The following is a 20,000-nucleotide window of genomic DNA, read 5'->3' on the forward strand; positions in this document are numbered from 1 at the left end:
TGGCACAGGAGACATGAGGCCATTGAGCCTGGTACGAACATGGTCCGACCTAAAAATTTATTTCATAATATTTTTTAACCATATTTTTACCTCAGTGCATTTCAGCGAGGAATATTATGACCGGAATGGCAGAGCAGCGCGCTGATTCGCTCAGAGCGATCACGTGATGTTCCAACTTTGCCGCCATAATCTCACAGTTATGCGTTCGCACGTAATTCCAGTTTTTTTCACATTTCAGCGAGGAACATTGCCATTCACACCACATAGGTTTTTTTTCACTTTCATCTGATATTTGTGATTTATTTCAAACAAACTGTATTTCCCATCTACACGGCCATGTATTCCTATTAACGTTATGTAAGGTACATAAATTGTGTGGATTACATCATTTGTGGATGTGATCAATTGCCAGTAACCATCTATATCCCCCTCCCCCCTCCCCCCCTCACCCTCCCCCTCCCCTCCTCCCCTCCCCCTCCCCCCTCCCCCCCTCCCCTCCACCCCCCCTCCCCATCCCCCTCCCCTCCCCCCTCCCCTCTCCTCCCCTACCCCTCCCCTTCCCCCCTCCACTCCCCCCTCCCCCTCCCCCCCTCCCCCCTCCCCATCCCCCCCTCTTTTTCCCCTCTCCCCCTCCCCCCCTCTTCTCCCCTCTCCCCCTCCCCCTCCCCCCTCTTCTCCCCTCTCCCCTCCCCCTCCCCTCCCCCTCTTCTCCCATCCCCCTCTTCTCCCATCCCCCCCTCTTCTCCCCTCCCCCCCTCTTCTCCCCTCCCTCCTCCCCTCCCCCTCCCCATCCCCCCTCACCCTCCCCCTCCCCTCCTCCCCTCCCCCCTCCCCCCCTCCCCCCTCCCCCTCCCCCCTCCTCCCCTACCCATCCTCCCCCTCCCCTCCCCCCCTCCTCCCCATCCCCCCCTCTTCCTCCCCTCCCCCCCTCTCCTCCCCCCCTCCCCCCCCATTCCCCTCCGCTCCCCTCCCCCCCTCCCACCCTCCTCCCCTTTCCAGCCCCTCCCCCCTCCCCCTCCCACCCCTTTCCCCCTCCCATTCCTCCCCCTCCCTCATCCCCCCTCTTCTCCCCTCTCCCCCTCCCCCCTCCCCATCCCCCCTCTATTCCCCTCTCCCCCTCCCCCCTCCCCTCCCCCTCCCCTCCCCCCTCTCCCCTCCCCTCCCCCCTCTTCTCCCCTCTCCCGCTCCCCCCTCCCCCATCACCCCTCTTTTCCCCCTCTCCCCCCTCCCCCCTCCCCTCCCCCCTCTTCTCCCCTCTCCCCCCTCCCCCTCCCCCATCTTCTCCCCCTCTCCCCCCTCCCCTCTTCTCCCCTCTCCCCCTCCCCCTCTTCTCCCCCTCTCCCCTCCCCCTCCCCCTCTTCTCCCCTCCCCCCCGTTCTCCTCCCCCTACCCTCCCCCCCTCCCCTCCCCTCCCCCTCCCCCCGCCCGGCAATGCCGGGTACTTCTGCTAGTAGAAAGATAAACAAAGAGATCGAAGTATAGCTCCGCTGATTGCATGCTTGCCATTGTTCTGTCTGCTTTGTCATCGATCCCAATCGATGTTTCGATTTCAAGAAAATTGCTCTCCTAGTGCGGCCATGGACATGGGGAGGGGTGGGGGTGGGGAGGGTGGATTGGGGGGGGGGGGCGGGGTGGTAGAGTGGATTTGGGGGTGGGGCCGGGTGAGAGGGGTGGATTGGGGGGTGTGGGGGCGGGGTGGATTGGGGGGGGGGGGGAGTTGCCTCGGCCTGTCCATCATTCTGAGGTCCTGCAAAATGAGTACCAGCTTACTGGAATCGGAGCAATTCATCAGGGGCACAGCCACGCTCCCAGCAATGATGCAATCAGCAGCCTCAGCCTACTCGCGAAATCTATATTATAAAAGGAGCCGTCGGTCTTGTTTGTTTGTTTCTTTGTTAGTTTTTCATGTTATAACTTGAGAAGGAATTAATGGATTTCAAGAAATCCAACTACGTGGGATTCGAGTAACTCCCAGGTAACTCCCGGGAAAAAAGCTTTTTATTTTATGGGTGCATGGACACGCGTGTCAAAAGTGCAAATGGCAACACGTGACGTTGGTTATCCCCTGCACGGAGAGCCCCAGGAATCCTTTGTTTGTTTGTTTTTCTTCCCCCCATAGATTAGCCATTGCAGCAAAGATTGGTATTTCCATCAGAGAAGCGACGGGGTCTTATATTCTCGGAATAATAATAATAATAATAACTCAGGAAAATACACTTTATTTTATGTTCTTAATACAGGAAAATAATACTTTATTTTATGTTCTTAATACAGGAAAATAATACTTTATTTTGAATCCAAACAGCACAAAAACAATGCACCAACATGTTAATTAATGGTACAGTTTGGACAATTTTATAGTTGAAGTGCCAAACCATATTTTCCCCATTACCTCCTAAGTTTGCGGTTCACGGGGATTTTCAGCACCTCGTGAACGACAAGGCATTCCTGTATAGACGTTAACACTGAGTGGGGTAACGTGTTGTATGACCTCTCTTGTTTCTGAGGTAATTGTGCTCCATAGTAATTTACCTGATGTTTTCTTACCTCTAACGTTTTGTTTTTATAACTACAGGTTTCAACTCTGCTGCACTTCCTTCTCTGATACAAGAAAATGGCGTCTTCTTCGATGACTGAAGTTTGTGCAGATGAACTTCAATGCATTGTGTGCCTTGAACTGTACAAGGAACCTATTACTCTGCCATGTGGCCACTCATTTTGTAAAGTCTGTATCAAGAAATGCTGGGAAAGCAGGGAAGAGGTCACATTCTGTGATTGTCCGAATTGCCGTAAAGTATTTCCGATAAAACCAGAATGTCAAAAGAATGTGGCCCTTGCCAAATTGGTGGAGCAGATGAAATTGGTGCCAGGAGTAAACGTAGAGAAGATGACATTGACGTCAGTCGTAAACGTGGAGGAGCGAAGATGCACCGAGCATGGCAAGCCAATACAACTCTACTGCAAGGATGATGAAAGCTTGATGTGTGTGATGTGCATGGTTGGACAACATAAGAACCATGAAGTTGTTCCCGTGGAGATTCTTCATGATGAACTCAAGGCAAGTAAATAAGTGAAAATGTTTTTTTGTTCATGTAAATTTTATCCATACTAGGGCATGCCCGTACTATATATATATCTAAAATTATATCCCCCCCCCCCCCCTCTATTTACATGAAATGGTTTGGTCCATTCGCAAAGCCAAAGCGAACGGCTTGCGAGTACGGTGACAATCCCCCCCCTCTATTTACATGAAATGGTTTGGTCCAAAGCGAACGGCTTGCGAGTACGGTGACAATCCCCCCCCCCCCTCTATTTACATGAAATGGTTTGGTCCAAAGCGAACGGCTTGCGGAGTTTGGTAAAGAAATCGCCATAGCTCGGTAACTACTTCTCCGATTAATATGAAACCTTGAAAAGGCACATCCTCGGGTCCCCAGCAATATACCTGGCAAGTTTAAAGTATATCGGACCCGTGGTTGTCGAGAAACAGCGGTCACAGACAAACATACAGACATACATACACACAGAGATTACTGGAATTATAGATAGACTAGGGCATGCCCGTACGTGGGTGCCCGTTCCTTGCCAAAAAAAAAAAAAAAACTCTACCCGTACGCTCTACCCCGCCCGTACGCCCGTACGCCCGTAAACAAAAAAAACAACGCTCTTCGCTTCCGCCCTTCGCTCTGACTGAATTGGGAGAAATAATGCGCATAAGAAATCGAGAAATTATTATTTTCTCCGGAAGAAATCGAATTACGAACCGTAATGGCGCACGCGCTCGGCTCGGCTCGCTCTCACATCGGCCACGCCTACGCAACAACGCGTTCTGTGATTGGCTGCCGGAAGTGCAGTCTTCACTGTCCGGAAGGTCACATATCGCAGTTACGATGAATCGCAAATTAGTTTTAATTAGTTTTAAAACATAGTTTAACGGCAACATAGTTTGCCAACGTGAAATAAATGAATACGCTCTCAAATGTGCCGTCCGAGGCAGAGTCTGTTCGCCACGTTCGGCACACGTGATAGCTCGCTGCTCTCTGATTGGTTGAATCGTTTTTTGGACATAGCTCGGTAACTACTTCTCCGATTAATATGAAACCTTGAAAAGGCACATCCTCGGGTCCCCAGCAATATACCTGGCAAGTTTCAAGTATATCGGACCGGTAGTTGTCGAGAAACAGCGGTCACAGACAAACATACATACATACATACATACATACATACAAACATACACACAGAGATTACTGGAATTATAGATAGATGAGTTTATCTCCAAGAATATAAAAACTTTTCTCAAAGGAAGTTGAAAGAACAAAGTGTCAAAAGATATAAGACATTGATAAATTGCAAGTTCTGTAATCGTGAAAATTTGTCTCAATTTTCACTTCACTCAGGACGATCTACTGAAATTATTGTGATGTTGGAGCAACAGAACTTTCCTCACAAGTGGAGGTTATTTTATGGAAAGACTACCTTCTTATGATACTTTCCCCGACACTGCTGTAGATCAATTGGTTGTAGAATGAGCGAAGTGTCAAAAACAAGTTTTTTAAATTGAACAACTGACAGAAAAAGGTGGTTATTGATTTTACAGGTAAAAAGGTATGCTGGAGAGCTCACCAAATAAACAATTTTGTGCTGAGATTGTTTTTAGCCCCAGGCCTAAGGATATAGACCCAAAGCTCTGAAAAAGCTTGGAGATGAAATGTCAAGCGATGCTCAAGAATAATGTGTGTGAACAACATTTAGAGATGTTGAATAAAGGGAAGTGTTTGTTGATAAAAGATACAGGTTGAGACCACTTTACCATCGCAGGTATATTCGTGACAACCACACAAACCAACCTGTTATTGTTAAACTTCATATGGCACCACCTTCAGAGGCCATTTTTCACCGCAGAGCAGGGGTTGGCCGTTTTCGTGCACTGTAGTCCCCTTTTTGAAGGAATGTTTTATGGCCGGATGCCCTTCCTGTTGCCAACCCTGTTAGTCGCCTCTTCCAACACACAGGGAATTACTAGTAAACTGGTACTCAATTTGACGACCTCAGTAGGATGACAGGCTGAGTCAACCCCCCTGGTGTTAATTCAGCGATCGACCAGGATTCAAACCCAGGATCCTGGGATCCCAGGCCGGCACCCTAACCGCTAAGCCAACACCAGGCTATTGTTAAACTTCATATAAAAGGATTTTTTAAAATACTTGCAGTTATGGAAATTACCAATAGAACGTAGAGCAGCAACGAAGGCTGGAAAGGGTGGAAATGCGAATGGTTCGGTGGATGTGTGGAGTATCGTTGAGAGAGAGGAAGACAAATGATGAATTGCGAAAGATGATGGGAATAGAGCCTGTGATTGATGCTGTGAAGAGGACCAGGTTGAGATGGTTTGGTCCTGTGTTGAGGAAGGATGAAAGTGACTGGTTGAGAAGAGTGATGGAAGTTAATGTAGAAGGAAGTAGAGGACGGGGAAGACCGAGAAAGACTTGGCTAAAGATGTTGGAAGAAGAAATGCGGGCAAGGGGGTTAACAAGGAGAGATGCAGAAAACAGGGCAAAATGGAGAAGATTGTCATGGGGACCGCAAGGCTAACCCCCACTCTAGCAGGGGAAATGGCCTTAAAATACATGTTGTTGTTGTTGTTGTTTATGTCAATTCCCAAGCGGTAATGTACAGGCCTGATATTATCCATCACTGGGTGTTTGTTTTCTTGTGCTTTTACTTCCTTGCATCACAATGTTCACATTCATACTGAGTCTCGGGCCAATGGTCGTCTTATCATGGTTTCAAAGATTTTCAATGATTTTTTTATTACACTACAATCATACTTTAAAAAATTACTGGACTGCTCAAAAGCATGAAGCAACAAATTATGTTGAGTTTTTTTTTAAGATCTCATTTTAATATTCTGTTCAAGGAGGACCAGCATATTAATCATGGAAACTCCTTTAACAAACTATGATGTAACTGGAAACCAAAGTTGAAATGTTCTCCACAAACAAAATGGCTGTTTGAAACGTGCACTGATATTGACAATGACACCAGTCGACAAATGAGCACAGACAGGTTTTTACATTGACAGAAAGGGCCTTAACAATCCAACATTGCAGTTGAAATCAAAACCTTCCTTTTCTCTAATGGCCTGATCTCAAACCATCAGTTTGGTTTTTAACCCCATTCAACCACCCTGGACCTCCATCTCCCGCTCTTCCAACAATGGATTGAGGCTCTGAATTTTAGAAAAGAGATCAATTATGTATCTCCTGGACATGGCTCAAGCATTTATCCAAATCTGGTATTGTGACTTCCTCTCCTCCACTTTCATGGTCATGCCTGAGTCTCAATGGGAGCCTCTCCCAGTTGAAAATCTAAGGCCCCAAACCAGTCTCAGGTTAAATTTTTGCTTATAACTCCACCCTTTGCTGCAGCACCACTCATCCTCCAGAAAAGCAGGCATCAGCTTCTTCCCTCTCTGAGGCAGCTTATAACTCCTGCAGGCAGCACTCACGCTGGTGAAAAAGAAGAAGCTGGAGCAGCACTTGGAATTGTAAACCCTGGCGTCTCACTTTGTCTCTTTAAAACGACCAACTGGAAAAACATCCAATCTACTCCATTTAAGCAACACTTGCAATTGAGGTCTTCAAACGTGTTAACATCTCCACTAGCCACAATACCTCCTGGACCAACTAAATATCTGAGTTGGCCTGGAACGCCATTGCCTCATTGGGAATATTCTCAATCATGCAAAGACAAATTATAATTTTTAACAACCCACAAGGCTTGCAGCTGCAGCCCAATGGAGTATTGCTTTCCTTCTGAGCTCATGTTCCCATTTCACACCTTTTCAACTTGAATCCACGGATATCGAGTCCTTCCAAAGCAGTGTAATCTCTTTCAGCAATGCGGCATCCCTGGGCCTGTTACTCCTGCATCGCTGACAGTTTGGTTGGCTCTTTATCTTCTTCTGTGTCCTTGTTAGCCTTTCACCCTCTCCCCTTTCAATGTTTTGTCTCCTCACCCTTCAACCCCCCCATGGGGTTCTGCCACTAACTCACTTCTTGCAAAACTCCCAAAATCCAGACTCACTGCTCACATCAATCAAGGAATGACTTAACACGACAGAGGATGCCCGATCTGTGGTTGCTTTTGCAAACCAACTTTGTAACATGTTCAACCGAAGAGATGTCAGAAGTTAGACACTGAATCTCTAAGACACTCAGTGGTTGAACATGGAAATATGTGGGTTTATGTAATGGTCCTTCTGGTGTGAGACTGAGAGATTTGCCAAGAAGGCAAGGTGTGATCCATTTTTTTTGTCCAACCATTACAGATCGTGAGACAGTGATGCAGCTGGAAATCTGCCTGTCTGCAGGATATAGTACTGTACTATATAATGTGGAATCATTTGTGCAAGTGCTGGAAGTCAAGAAGCCAGGTATGATGGCTTTCTTGTATGCAGCAGTTGGTGAGCTTGACAAGTAGAACAGGATGCTACTTCGTATTGGTTATCTAAAATATGTCCAAGCCATGTTATATCGACTTTTATCTTGACCTTTTGTTTCAGATTCAAGCCTTCTTACCATTTCTAATTGCGAAGAAAAATCATTTGCAAAGTTCAATGACACAGAATCCAAAATGATGATCCGTGATTAGGTTCTTTGAAAAGACAAAAGACTTTCCATCTATATCGATCATGGTTGACATGATTTTGCTCGCAATGGAAGTACGCTTACCGAAACTACACACACAGTTTTGATGAAACATGTCCACAACTTTCATCACCCGTGATGTACCAATGTTTGTTCACGGCATAAAAAAGTCAAGGTCTAAGGTGGTCTGTGGGGCCCCACCCAAAATTGGTATTTGCTCTCTTCTCTGAAACTACACACACGATGTTGATGAAACTTGGTCACAAGCTGCATATATGATACCTAACGAAGGTGTATTTTCCGCATCGAAATCTGTGTTCATTAAGGGAGTTTATGGGGGAGAGGGTTGTGAGGGTTGACCCCCCCTAAATACGAATTTGCTCTCTTCTCTGAAACTACACACACAATTTCAATGAAATTTGATCACAACCATCATCACTCATGATGTACAAAAGTTGTTCACCGCATTAAAAAATATCGTGGTCTGTGGGGGGTTTGAGTGATTGTTGCCCTTGATCCAGGTGAGCTTCAGAACCCGCAGTCTTGCTTTTGCTTAGCTCTTGGGGGCGATCCCCAAAATGTTGGACATAGAAATTTTTGGACTCCTGTAGTAATTCTTGGGAAAAATGCAGGGGTATGGAAAGGCCTCTTTATATGGTATGTGCCATGCGCCAAGGGGTATGGAAAATGCCTCTTTATATGGTATGTGCCATGCGCCAAAGTATAGAAAAGAAGCGACATTTCATAGCTTGTAGAAAATCCCAAAGAATAGAAAAGAAGGGACATTCAAAAAATTTCATCTGCATGCTGGTCTACCCTTATGTTCTGAGGAGGAACCAAGTAATGCTCTCGAAACGTTCATATAAAGGGCGCCAATTTCATTCATACAGCTGCATGAAGAATAAATGTATTTTAATTGCCAAATGTAGGGCACCCCTTTTGTAGTCTGCCTCTACTTCCCTTAACTATCAATTATCCATCATGATAAATAATGTTGATGAGCTCTCTTCTCATACAGTTGTATAAATAAAGAAGAGTTGATATTTAATTTGGAATCTATAAATGTCTAGTCTCCACTTTTTTTGCAAATACATTTTAAAATCATTTTGTGCAGTTTGTGCCTTATCGTTTCCACATACAGATAAACAATTCCCTTTACTTGGACTTATTTATTCTGTGCAGGGCGTTTTGACTGCAAAGTGTCCTGAACTATCAAAGTCAAAGCAGCACCTTGAATCCCAACTCCATCAGCTGAAGCGGGAGGTTGAACAAACACAGGTATGAAGTACCAAGGAATGGACGTGATTGAAGGAAAGAGAATTAGCATCTTCTTTTTTTTTTTTTTTTTTTTTTTTTTTTGTATACAATATCGAGGCTCGTGAAAGAGCGAACATTAATCACACAGAAAGACAAACCGACACATAAAACATATAACATAGGGAGCGGTAGACAAGATGGGGAGAGAGGGGGAAGGACACAAACACAACATTTGAGAGCAGGGACCGAGAGACATGGAGACATCGAGAGATCTGAGAGAGGGCGAGGGCTTTGGGGGGGGGGGGGGGGGGCGTGGGAAGGGGGCAGTGGGAGAGGTATAAAACATATGGACACTGCCAGGACTTCCAGGAAAGAAGTTGGAATTTCAAACAAGGTGGATCTGGGGTGAATTAGCGGGGGTAGAAAAGATCAAGGTTTTGGATGGGGGAAGATAAGAGATGGTGGTGAACAGCTGTTTTAAAGACCTGGAGGGAGGAGTGGGATTGAAGGGAGTGAGGGAGTTTGTTCCAGAGGCGGGAGAAAAGAGGAATGAAAGAGTGAAGGTGAGCGGAGAGCCGAGATTTCGGCAGTTTAACCATCAGAGGGTTGCTGGCAGATCTTGTGCGACCTGTAGGAATATTTGGGGGACAGAGCACAGAGAGAGCTGGGGGTGCAAGGCCGGAGAGGAGTCGGTAGAAGACAGAAAGACCACCTACCTGCCTGCGGTGAGTGAGTGAAAGGCCCTCAGAGATAGCTTCATCGCGGGAGATTCCAATGATTCTGAAAGCTTTGGTTTCAACAGCGTGAAGCCGAGCTAGGTGTGAGGCAGGAGCACCGGCCCATAGGGGAGAACAGTATTCCATTGAGCTGCGGATGAAAGCCTTGTATGTGGTGAGGAGCTCAGGTGTGCCGAGGAAGGACTTCGCACGACGGAGGATGCCCAGTCGGCGACTGGCTTTGGAGGCCAGCTTGGAAATGTGGTTTTCCCAAGAAAGATCATGGCAGATAGTGAGACCCAAAATCTTGAGCGACAGAACTTATTGGAGAGGATTGTTGAGAAAGTAGATGGGAGGGTTGTCCAGTCGATCTTTTCGGAGAGACATAGTAAGAGTGTGAGATTTGTCAGGATTGAAAGACATGTTCCACTTGTTTGACCAGTCTGTGATTTTGTCCAGGTCTTCAGAGAGTGAGGAGGCAGCAGACTGCCGATCTGAGGGAAGAGGAATGGAGCGGCAGAGAGTGGAGTCATCAGCAAAGAGATAGAGAGGATTTTCGAGAGAGTCAGAGAGATCATTGATGAAGACCAGAAAAAGCACGGGGCCCAGAACACTGCCTTGGGGAACTCCAGCCTGAACAGGAAGAGGAGATGAGAGAAACCCATTCAGGGCCACACGTTGACGACGACTAGAGAGGAAGTCCGCCAGCCATGCGTGGAGATTTCCATGGATACCAAAGGAGGAGAGTTTGGTGAGCAGAGCGGGGTGCCAGACCGTGTCGAAGGCACGTGATATGTCGAGGGAGACAGCTCTAATTTCCTGTTTGGCATTGAGGACCTCCATCCATTGTTGAGACAGCAGAAGCAGCATGTCCAGAGTAGAGTGACCTGGTCTGAAACCAAATTGATGATCAGAGATCAAGCCATTGGAGAAGAGGAAAGATTTCATATCAGAAGCAATGATGGATTCCATGACTTTGCTGATAATTGGGAGAAGGCTGATTGGTCTGTAGTTGCTAGGATCTGTTTTTGCACCTTTTTTGTGCAAAGCGGTGATGTTGGCTGATTTCCAAGCAGATGGCAGTTGACCTTGAGCAAAAGAGAGTGTGAAGAGAACAGAGAGAGGGTGAGATAGAGCAGCAGAGCAGGATTTTAGGACCCGTGGGCTGATGCCGTCGGGTCCAGTTGCAGAATCAGAGTCGAGGGTTGACAGAAACTTTTCCACCTTGTCAGGAGGAAAGGACATGGAGTCCAGGAGCAGCAGGGTACGACTGGGTATGGTGGGTACAGGGAGGGATGGGTTTGGGACACAAGATTTAGAGGCAAACACAGAGTTGAGGCATTCAGCTTTTTCACGTGCGGAGTCAGCTGTGTAGCCGTTTGAGGTAAGGGAGGGGATGGAGGGGGAACAAACACCAGAAACGGATTTGACCAGACGCCACCAGGATTTGGAAGAGGGAGACAGATAAGAGAGTTCGGTCTTGAGAACGGAGAGATATTGTTTCCTGGCTCTCCTGAGGGTGGACACACACTTGTTTCGGGCTTTGTGAAAGGAAATGAGATTTCCTTCCGTTGGATTTGCTTTCCAGGAGACGAAGGCAAGTTGTTTCTGGGCAACAGCCTCACCACAAGATTCCGTGTACCATGGACGGGAGGAAGGGTATGACAACTGAAGACGAGATGGGATAAATCTGTGCATGAGAGAGAGCAATTTACTTTGGAAGAATTCCCAGGATGAGTTGATGTCAGAGGTGGTAGAGATGGGAGACCAGTCCAGATGATTGATGGCTGCTTGAAGACCGTGCCAGTTGGCCTGAGTGAAATGCCAGACTCGTCGACGCTGAGCAGGCTCCCTGAGGATGGTCAGAGAGATGTCCACTTTAACAAGGACATGATCAGATGATCCGATCGGAGCAGAAGAAGAGCAGCAGACATTTTCAGGGAAGTTAGTCATAACCAAGTCCAGAAGAGAAGATGTTCCGTTGACTGAGATCCGGGTCAGGAAATTGACAGATTGTGTCAGTCCCAGTGAGTCGCAGAAGTCCTTTGCTGAGGAGCCATGGCTGGTGAGAGAGGTACCCACACCCAGCCAACTGGCATGATGACAGTTGAAATCACCACATATGAGGAAGAGAGAGTTGGGATGAGTAGATAGAAGTTGGTCCATATCATCAGAAAGCGAGATGTAGATGGAGTCATCACTGTTTGGTGGACGGTACAACACACATATGAACAAGAGGTGGGAGCGAAGGGGAAGCCGTAGCCAGAGGTATTCCTGGGGGTGAGGTGGAGAGAGTGCAGTGCAGGGCGAGTGAGGAAGAGAGTTTTTGATAAAGATAGCAACCCCGCCTCCAGGACGAGGCTCAGGTCTATCATACCGGAGGAGGGAGTAGCCCGGGAGAGATACTATTAGTCTAGTAGGAAGACTAGGTCCCTCTGCACCCCCCGGAGATATACTTCTAATCAGTGTTTCTAGATTGGAAAAAATGTGTAGAAAATGACTAGCTATGGCCCCAAGCTGAAACAATGTCCCACATACCATTTTTATGCAAATTACTGCTGCAAATTTTATGCAAAATTATGCAAATTTTATGCAAATTTTTGATGAGGAGTAGAGTTGAGGGGTCTTTGAGGGCTTCATCGAGGTGCTCTCGGTTGCAAGACTGGGTCATTCTGAGAAGCACAGCAGGGTCAGAGATCATGATGTTCTCCTCCTCAGTGAATCTCTCCATCAACAGCCTCTCCATTGCCTCACACACTGTTTTGAGGCAAAAGAGGGACTTTGCGTAGGCCTTTCCACTGAGAACACCTTTGAGAGATCCACTTGTTACTAGTTGTGCCTCAAAGAGAATCTCTGCATATCCAGAACCACGCATCTTGTGTCCAGTGAGCATCCCGATGTAGTTCATGGATGTGTGGAAGGGTCCAATCGTTACTACATGACTAGCAAATTCATTTGGCCAGCGCCAGATGATGGGAAGGGCTTTCATGCAGACACCCAGATCAAATGTATTCAGGACCCATCTCTGACCCACCTCAGCAGTTGCTGCCTCGGAACGCTTCAGTAGCTCACGAACAACTGCGTTGTCTGTGATCGGTTGGTGGATAGGCGTGCAGTAGTCGACTGTTGATTTGCTGGGTGGGGGAGAACCAGTTGCAGAGGTGAAACCCCCTAGCCCAGGCACAGGCTGCAGGCCATTGCCATGCCATGCAGGCACCAGGCACAGACCGATCACAGACAACGCAGTTGTTCGTGAGCTACTGAAGCGTTCCGAGGCAGCAACTGCTGAGGTGGGTCAGAGATGGGTCCTGAATACATTTGATCTGGGTGTCTGCATGAAAGCCCTTCCCATCATCTGGCGCTGGCCAAATGAATTTGCTAGTCATGTAGTAACGATTGGACCCTTCCACACATCCATGAACTACATCGGGATGCTCACTGGACACAAGATGCGTGGTTCTGGATATGCAGAGATTCTCTTTGAGGCACAACTAGTAACAAGTGGATCTCTCAAAGGTGTTCTCAGTGGAAAGGCCTACGCAAAGTCCCTCTTTTGCCTCAAAACAGTGTGTGAGGCAATGGAGAGGCTGTTGATGGAGAGATTCACTGAGGAGGAGAACATCATGATCTCTGACCCTGCTGTGCTTCTCAGAATGACCCAGTCTTGCAACCGAGAGCACCTCGATGAAGCCCTCAAAGACCCCTCAACTCTACTCCTCATCAAAAATTTGCATAAAATTTGCATAATTTTGCATAAAATTTGCAGCAGTAATTTGCATAAAAATGGTATGTGGGACATTTTTTCAGCTTGGGGCCATAGCTAGTCATTTTCTACACATTTTTTCCAATCTAGAAACACTGATTAGAAGTATATCTCCGGGGGGTGCAGAGGGACCTAGTCTTCCTACTAGACTATATGGAATCAGAGACATCATAAAGGAGGAAAGTTTCTGTTAAGCAGATCACGTCTGGTTTGACAGAAGCAACCTGTATGGAGAGATCAGTTAAGTTTGAACGAAGGCCCCGGATGTTTGAGGTCCATACCGTTAATGAAGAGGAAGGGGGAGCATCAGATACAGAACAGGGGGGAGGAGGGGTAGGGTAAGATGTGGAAGAGGTGGAAGAGGTAGGGAGAGCTGTTGAAGGTGTGTCAGAGATTTCAGAATAGCTCGGAGAAAGGGAAGGATGGGGCGGACAAAAGGTTTGATGGTGATTGGGTGAGCCACAATGAGGTGTTATTTGAGGAGGGGGAAGAGCGAGGCAGAAGGTTGGGGGAGATGGAGGTGAGAGTTTGAAGGGGGAAGAAGCGGGGAGGACGCTTTGAGGAGGGGGAGTGAGCGGGGGGAAATTGAGAAGCAATGAGGGTGGGGAGATTTGAAGGGGAGGGGTGAGGGGGGAGTTTGGGAGGGAAGGGACAAGGGGAGGGATTTGAAAGGGATGGGATATGGGGGAGATTTGGAGGGGAGGGGTGAGGCAGGAGTCTAGGAGGGGAGGGGCGAGGGGGCGTCTTGGCGGGGAGGGGTGAGGGAGTAGTTTAGGAGGGAGGGGGCAAGGGGGGAGATTTGAAAGGGATGGGTGATGGGGAAGATTTGGAGGGGAGGGGTGATGGGGAAGATTTGGAGGGGAGGGGTTATGGGGAAGATTTGGAGGGGAGGGGTGAGATTGGATTTTTGAAAGTGTACGATTTATGGGAAACGAACATTTATTGCAAAATGAGTTTCTTGTGACCTTCGAGTTAAAAATACGATTAAGGACGCTGGATGGAGGATGGAGTGCAGGAGAGTTTAGGGAATGTAGAACAAAGGCACTATAGGAGATGGATATTTTTTTTGGGATGAATTGATTTGGTGAGCAAGTCGAAAGCAGCCTTTTAAAGAAGAAGAAGAAAAAGGTGTTATAAAATATGACGGAATACATAACTTGAGGGGAAAGTGTAAACATTGAAGGTTAATGAGTGAAAACTATCTGGGGAAATGGGGGAGAAACACGTGGTCGAAGAACGAACGAACGAATAAGAATGAATAAACGAATGAGAACAGAGAAGGAAATGTTTTTTTTTTTTTTTTTTTTTTTTTTTTGAGTTGAGATTTACACAAGGAAGTAGGCTATGGGTGAAAAGACTGGGAATACAGAGAACGAAAGTTATTGGATCACAAACGACGGACCACCGAGAGAAAAACAAAGCCTCAAGGTTGTACAGTGCACACTGTACAAGGCCTTGCTCGCGACACGGCAAACAGACGATCAATTTATGAAAGATAAACACCGAGAAACAACCAAAGTTGCACACATTAACTTCACACACCGAAAGATAAATACAGTTTCGACAAAATACAATTGTGAACAGACTTAACTTCGAAAAACGTGGAGACCGTGTGGAGCTTCGAAAATCCCTCATGGATTTTGTTCCTGGAAAAAATATTTGTTCTACAATGGGTGACATCACCACAGCTCAAACTATACAATCTCACTTGCATCTCAGCCATCTCAGGCCACCTCTGGCCATCTACACACACTAGCCACCAACCACCTGACCCAAAACAATTTCAATCCATGACCATTAGTCAGATTTATTTTTAAATCTAACTGAACAGACTTTTATTTGAAAGTTTTCACTTTTAAAATGCTTTCAAGTTATTGTTTAAATGCTTTTTTTGGGTACAAAAGTCAGCTTATGGAAGAGCAAGATACAGAGTGCAAAAAGGAAATGTATTGACGGTGGGGCAGTGGGGCAAAAGGTGGAATCCGAAAAGGTTAGGGAATTAATTAATGGGAAAAAAAGAAGAAAAAATACAAGATGTGAGGAACACAGTAATCTGCAAGACGATTGGTTTGGGGAAGTGGGGAGAGGTGGTGAAAAGTGGTGAAAATAATGAAAGTGGTAAAATATTGCAGGTTTGGCTGGTTCAGGACGACGGGAGAGGGTAGTGGGATGCCAACATCGAGCCGTGGAGGGTAGAGCGGGATTGAACTTTTTCATGAAGATTGTTTCACAAGCCAGAGAAAAGAGTGGAGGTAGGCAGGTATCCTGTAATATTACTGCCCACCTCTGTGCAATTCTCTAGAAACAAACTGTCCATATCTGAACAAGTGTTAGTGTTTTTTTGTGATCAGGAAATCTGAAATTTTATTTTATTTCTTTAAATTTTAAAGATTTTGACCTTTTCTGCCTAATTCTGTCCATTAAATGCGGACTAGTTAAAATCTCCCCCATCTCGGTTGGGTAAATGTTGAAATTTCCCATCAACCCATCAACTCACCCCAATAAGTGTTGTGGATAAGTGTCCTGTCCAATACATTTTGTCCTTCTAAATGCATTCCTGCAATATGTCCTAATCCTTCTTCAGTCGTAATCCATTGTTCTCTTTAGTTTTAACCTTTTTCTGATGGTTTATTCTTGACTTTTAACTCCAATCGCACAATGATTGATTTATTCCAGCATTCAGGCAAAGCGACTGTGGAGAGGATGGAGGACAAGCGATTGGCGTTGTACCAATATGTGGATAAATCCGTGGATCTGATGAAGAGTCGGGTGATCAAAAGGCAAAATGAGAAGATTTTTCTCCTTCAGAAGCAGATGGACAAGGTGAAGGAGCAGTTGAGCTCTCTCCAGGAAACAAATTCCACATTGAAAGCAGCACTCCAGGATCTTGAGACTATTTCATTTTTACAGGTAGGCATTCTTCTTCACCTTTTACAAAAGTGGTAATGTTTAATTGTCAATATTTATTGAATTTAATTTTTTTAGAAGAGAAAAAAATGGACGAATCATAAACCTGCAGGACATGAGAGCTCGGACTTGGGGTATTTCTCGGAGAGTGAATTAATGGTACATTGTACTTTAGGAAGGATAATAACACAACATGAATATACCATCAGATGTGGAGATATCGTCCTTGACACAGACCCTGGAAGGTTCATTTATCACTCTTGTTTAGGGATTATAGTTCCACATTTACCACAGCAGTGATTGCTGACAGTTGTCACGCTATTAGAGATTGTAAGAACAGTAAGTTACACGTATGATGCTTATATGGGGCTGCTGGTGTGAGGGAAGACCAAGAAAGAAGCATTAATAAGAATTTGAAAGGTAAGTGTTGAGGGAAGATTCATTGATTGGGGGCGGGGAGGATTTACATGTTAATGAAGGTGTGGGTTAAGTTCTCTTTTAGTGATTGTAAGAGTAACCACAACAAATATTCACAAACACGAATGTTGAATTACGATGACGCCTGTTCTGCCATGTCAGAGCGAGGTCGTCTTCCTTTGGTCGTCGCCCTTCATGGATGACGGCGTCATAATGAAGGCACCGATGACATCATCATTAACATATTTTATTCACCATGAGGAGTACTTGACAATGAGCCATATTTCAATTTTTTCCATGGAGTGGTTTCGGAGATATAGAGGTGCAACTTTTTTCCTAGGTGGCGTCCATGCCACGTGACATATGACGTCATAATTAACAGCAAAAAAATCAACAGGCAGAGGCGCTCCTACGGTAAAAGTTCACGTCAATCGGACCAACAGTTGCCAAGAAAATGAATTTTTTAAATGCAGACATGGCACACGTACGGCACATGGCACACATATTGCACATGTACTCAACTGAATGCTGAACCCCACTTTTCACTACGCGAGCGGAGGTTAATTAGATATTTCTGTGTTGTACACCACTCCTTTCCGATGCCATCTCCTGGCGCTGCATGACATCATTGCCGGGCCCCCTTCGGTGCCCGGCAATGGCGCACACTTTGAGAGAGACATCCGTTTTCACCCTGGTTTCTTGCTTTCTTGTTTTATTGTTTTCTTGGTTGTCCGGGTGATATCTTTGAGGTCCTTTCAGCTGGGAAGCTGAAATTTGGACATGACAGTGACAACGTGATGGGCTACAAAGGATACTTTTGATTTATCAAGCATTTCATCGATTAATTATTTAATTTGTCCGATTAATGACTTGATTACTTATTTTTTTTAAAGTTATAGATTCGGATAAAACGGTGGTGGTTTAGGTATTCTATCAGCCAATTTATTAATTATTTAAATATTTTATGATTATTATTTATTTATTTTCATTATTAATCATTTATATATTTGCTTTCTCATCTTTGCACCTTTTGAGCGAGCAAGCTGATATTTTGACACGACAGTGACCAAGTGATGTGGCTAAAAACGATATTTTTGATTTAATGATTAATCATGACTTATTGAATGAATGACTTATTGAATTGATTTTTAAAAATTTACAGCTTCGGATCAAGCACTGGTGGATTACTTATGCCATTAGCCAATTGATTAAGAAAATATTGTATGATTATTGTTTATTGATTTTAATTATGCAATTAATCAATCAGTTATTGTACACCTCTCCATCCCAATACAGTCTCTATGACCTGGACGGCGGTATTGCCGGGTGCCGAAGGTGCCCCGGCATTGCCGCGCTGGAGGATATTTATTTATTTGGCATGGGGGCGGTGTACTTTGAATGTATCTATACTTGTTGTGTTTTTATCTTCAAGGGGGTACATTATCCAGCCTGTCAAATGAAAATTAATTTCACGCTTAAATTTGCAAATTCAACATTGTGCATTATTTACATTTACGAAGAGGGCATTCATTAACGAAGAAGTCGTGAGGTAATTCACTGTTTTCTTCCTTTTCAGGGTTATAAGGATGTAATAAAAAGGTAAGACTGTGATGGTGTCCATCACATTGTTTGACACATCATCATGCTTTTATCCTCCTCTCTGTTCCTTCTTTAGAATCATCATCCATTTTCATTCATCTCCAGATATATTTTATTTTCTACTTCTTCCAAAAATATGTAATTCACAAAATTGTCTCAACTCGTTCTCATTTGATGATCTGATATTCCTTGTTATATAATGTAACCTGAGTCCATATTATATGAGAGAACATGAAGAAAATGAAAGTTTATCAAGTCCATTTGTTTTAAACATTCTCCTTCTCATATATTTGTTGAATTATACATTCTCATCGAAAGATTGGCGCAAATATATATTCCATCTGTCATTCCATTTCAACCACAAGTTTATGGATATCTTCATATGTCAGGCTTTTATAATATAATTTTACAAACCTTTTTCTCCTTCAATGACTTCCTGATCTTCCTGAAGTTTTTTCCTTTTCATACAAAGGCTCGAGTCGGTGTCAGAATTTCAATCTCTGAAGATGGCACAACCCACAGTGTTGGACTTCTCCAAGGAAGAGAAGAACCTGGCCTCATTCATTGAACTCCATGACAACTTTCTGAAGAATATAATGAGTGAGTGACAAAAATGTGCTATTTTGTAAGGAGAATAATTATTTGGGGAACATAAGATGCGAGAGAACCAGGAAGGATAATAGAAAAGTGAAAAGTATATAAATGACAAAGATCATTGTCCTCCTCTCATACACAACTTTCAAAAGGACATATTCTGTTCCGACATGCTCGGTGCTCTCGTGCAGAAGCCCTCGGAACAGCGGTGTTTAGGGCACCATAAAGGATGAACCTGGTACCTTCAGAAACCTGGTACCTGGTACCTTCATACAGTACCTTCAGAAAGTATTCACACCCCTTGACTTTTTTCACATTTTGTTGTGTCACGGCCTGAATTTAAAATGGATAAAATGTAGATTTTTTTTGGCCACTGATCCACACATAATACCCCATCATGTGGAATTATTTTTTTTAGAATTTCCTATTACGAAATAATTAAAAATGAAAAGCAGAAATGTCTTGAGTCAACAGGTATTCAATACTTTTGCTATGACACTCCAAATTGAGCTGAGGTGCATCCAATTTCCTTTAATCATCGTTAATATGTATCTACAAGTTCATTGGAGACCACTATGGCCAATTCAATCAATCACTCAATCAAAATGGTTTGTTGAAAGCATGTCTGGCAGTGAATGGCTGAATTGCACAGCCATAAATATTCATAATGTGCAATCAAAGATTGCTTACAAGAGAAAAACTTATAAAATTCAATTAGTGAATTGACAAAAAAAAAAGTTAAATTAAAAAACAAACATGGCATGTTTCAAACAGAGCTCGTGTTGCTCAATTGATTGGAAATTATACTAGAAAGAAACACACCTTTCTATATAAGGTCCCACAGTTGACAGTGCATGTCAGAGAAGAAGCCCGACCATGAAGTCCAAGGAACTGTCCATAGAACTCTGAGATAGAATTGTGAGGAGGCATAGATCTGAGGGAAGGGTATCGAGCAATTTCGAGAATGTTGAAAGTTCCGTCCGAAAAAACTGAGCAACCTGGCAGGAAGAACCTTGGCCAAGGAGGTAAACAATAACCCAATGACCACTGTGACAATAGTAGAGTTCCTTGGCTGAGATGGGAAAACCAGCTGGAAGG

The 20,000-nt window shown here is 44.8% G+C and overlaps 1 protein-coding gene across 2 annotated transcripts in view; it reads left to right on the forward strand.

Moving 5' to 3' along the window:
- Positions 1–2,368: 2,368 nt before the first annotated feature.
- The window catches only part of LOC137414032 (E3 ubiquitin-protein ligase TRIM7), a 31,874-nt gene continuing 14,242 nt past the window's right edge, over positions 2,369–20,000 (forward strand). Inside the window, exons 1-5 of one of the 2 annotated variants that reach the window (XM_078769383.1) lie at positions 2,369–3,058; positions 8,832–8,927; positions 16,062–16,295; positions 18,286–18,308; positions 18,781–18,908. In XM_078769383.1, coding sequence (XP_078625509.1) covers positions 2,615–3,058; positions 8,832–8,927; positions 16,062–16,295; positions 18,286–18,308; positions 18,781–18,908 — 925 coding nt within the window. In that variant the 5' untranslated portion in view covers positions 2,369–2,614. Of the gene's footprint in view, positions 3,059–7,330; positions 7,436–8,831; positions 8,928–16,061; positions 16,296–18,285; positions 18,309–18,780; positions 18,909–20,000 lie in introns of those variants that run through there. The other variant, XM_078769384.1, reaches the window with a different exon arrangement.

Source organism: Myxine glutinosa, unplaced genomic scaffold (assembly GCF_964187855.1).
Source record: "Myxine glutinosa unplaced genomic scaffold, kmMyxGlut1.1 SCAFFOLD_2327, whole genome shotgun sequence".
NCBI classification, from domain to species: domain Eukaryota; kingdom Metazoa; phylum Chordata; class Myxini; order Myxiniformes; family Myxinidae; genus Myxine; species Myxine glutinosa.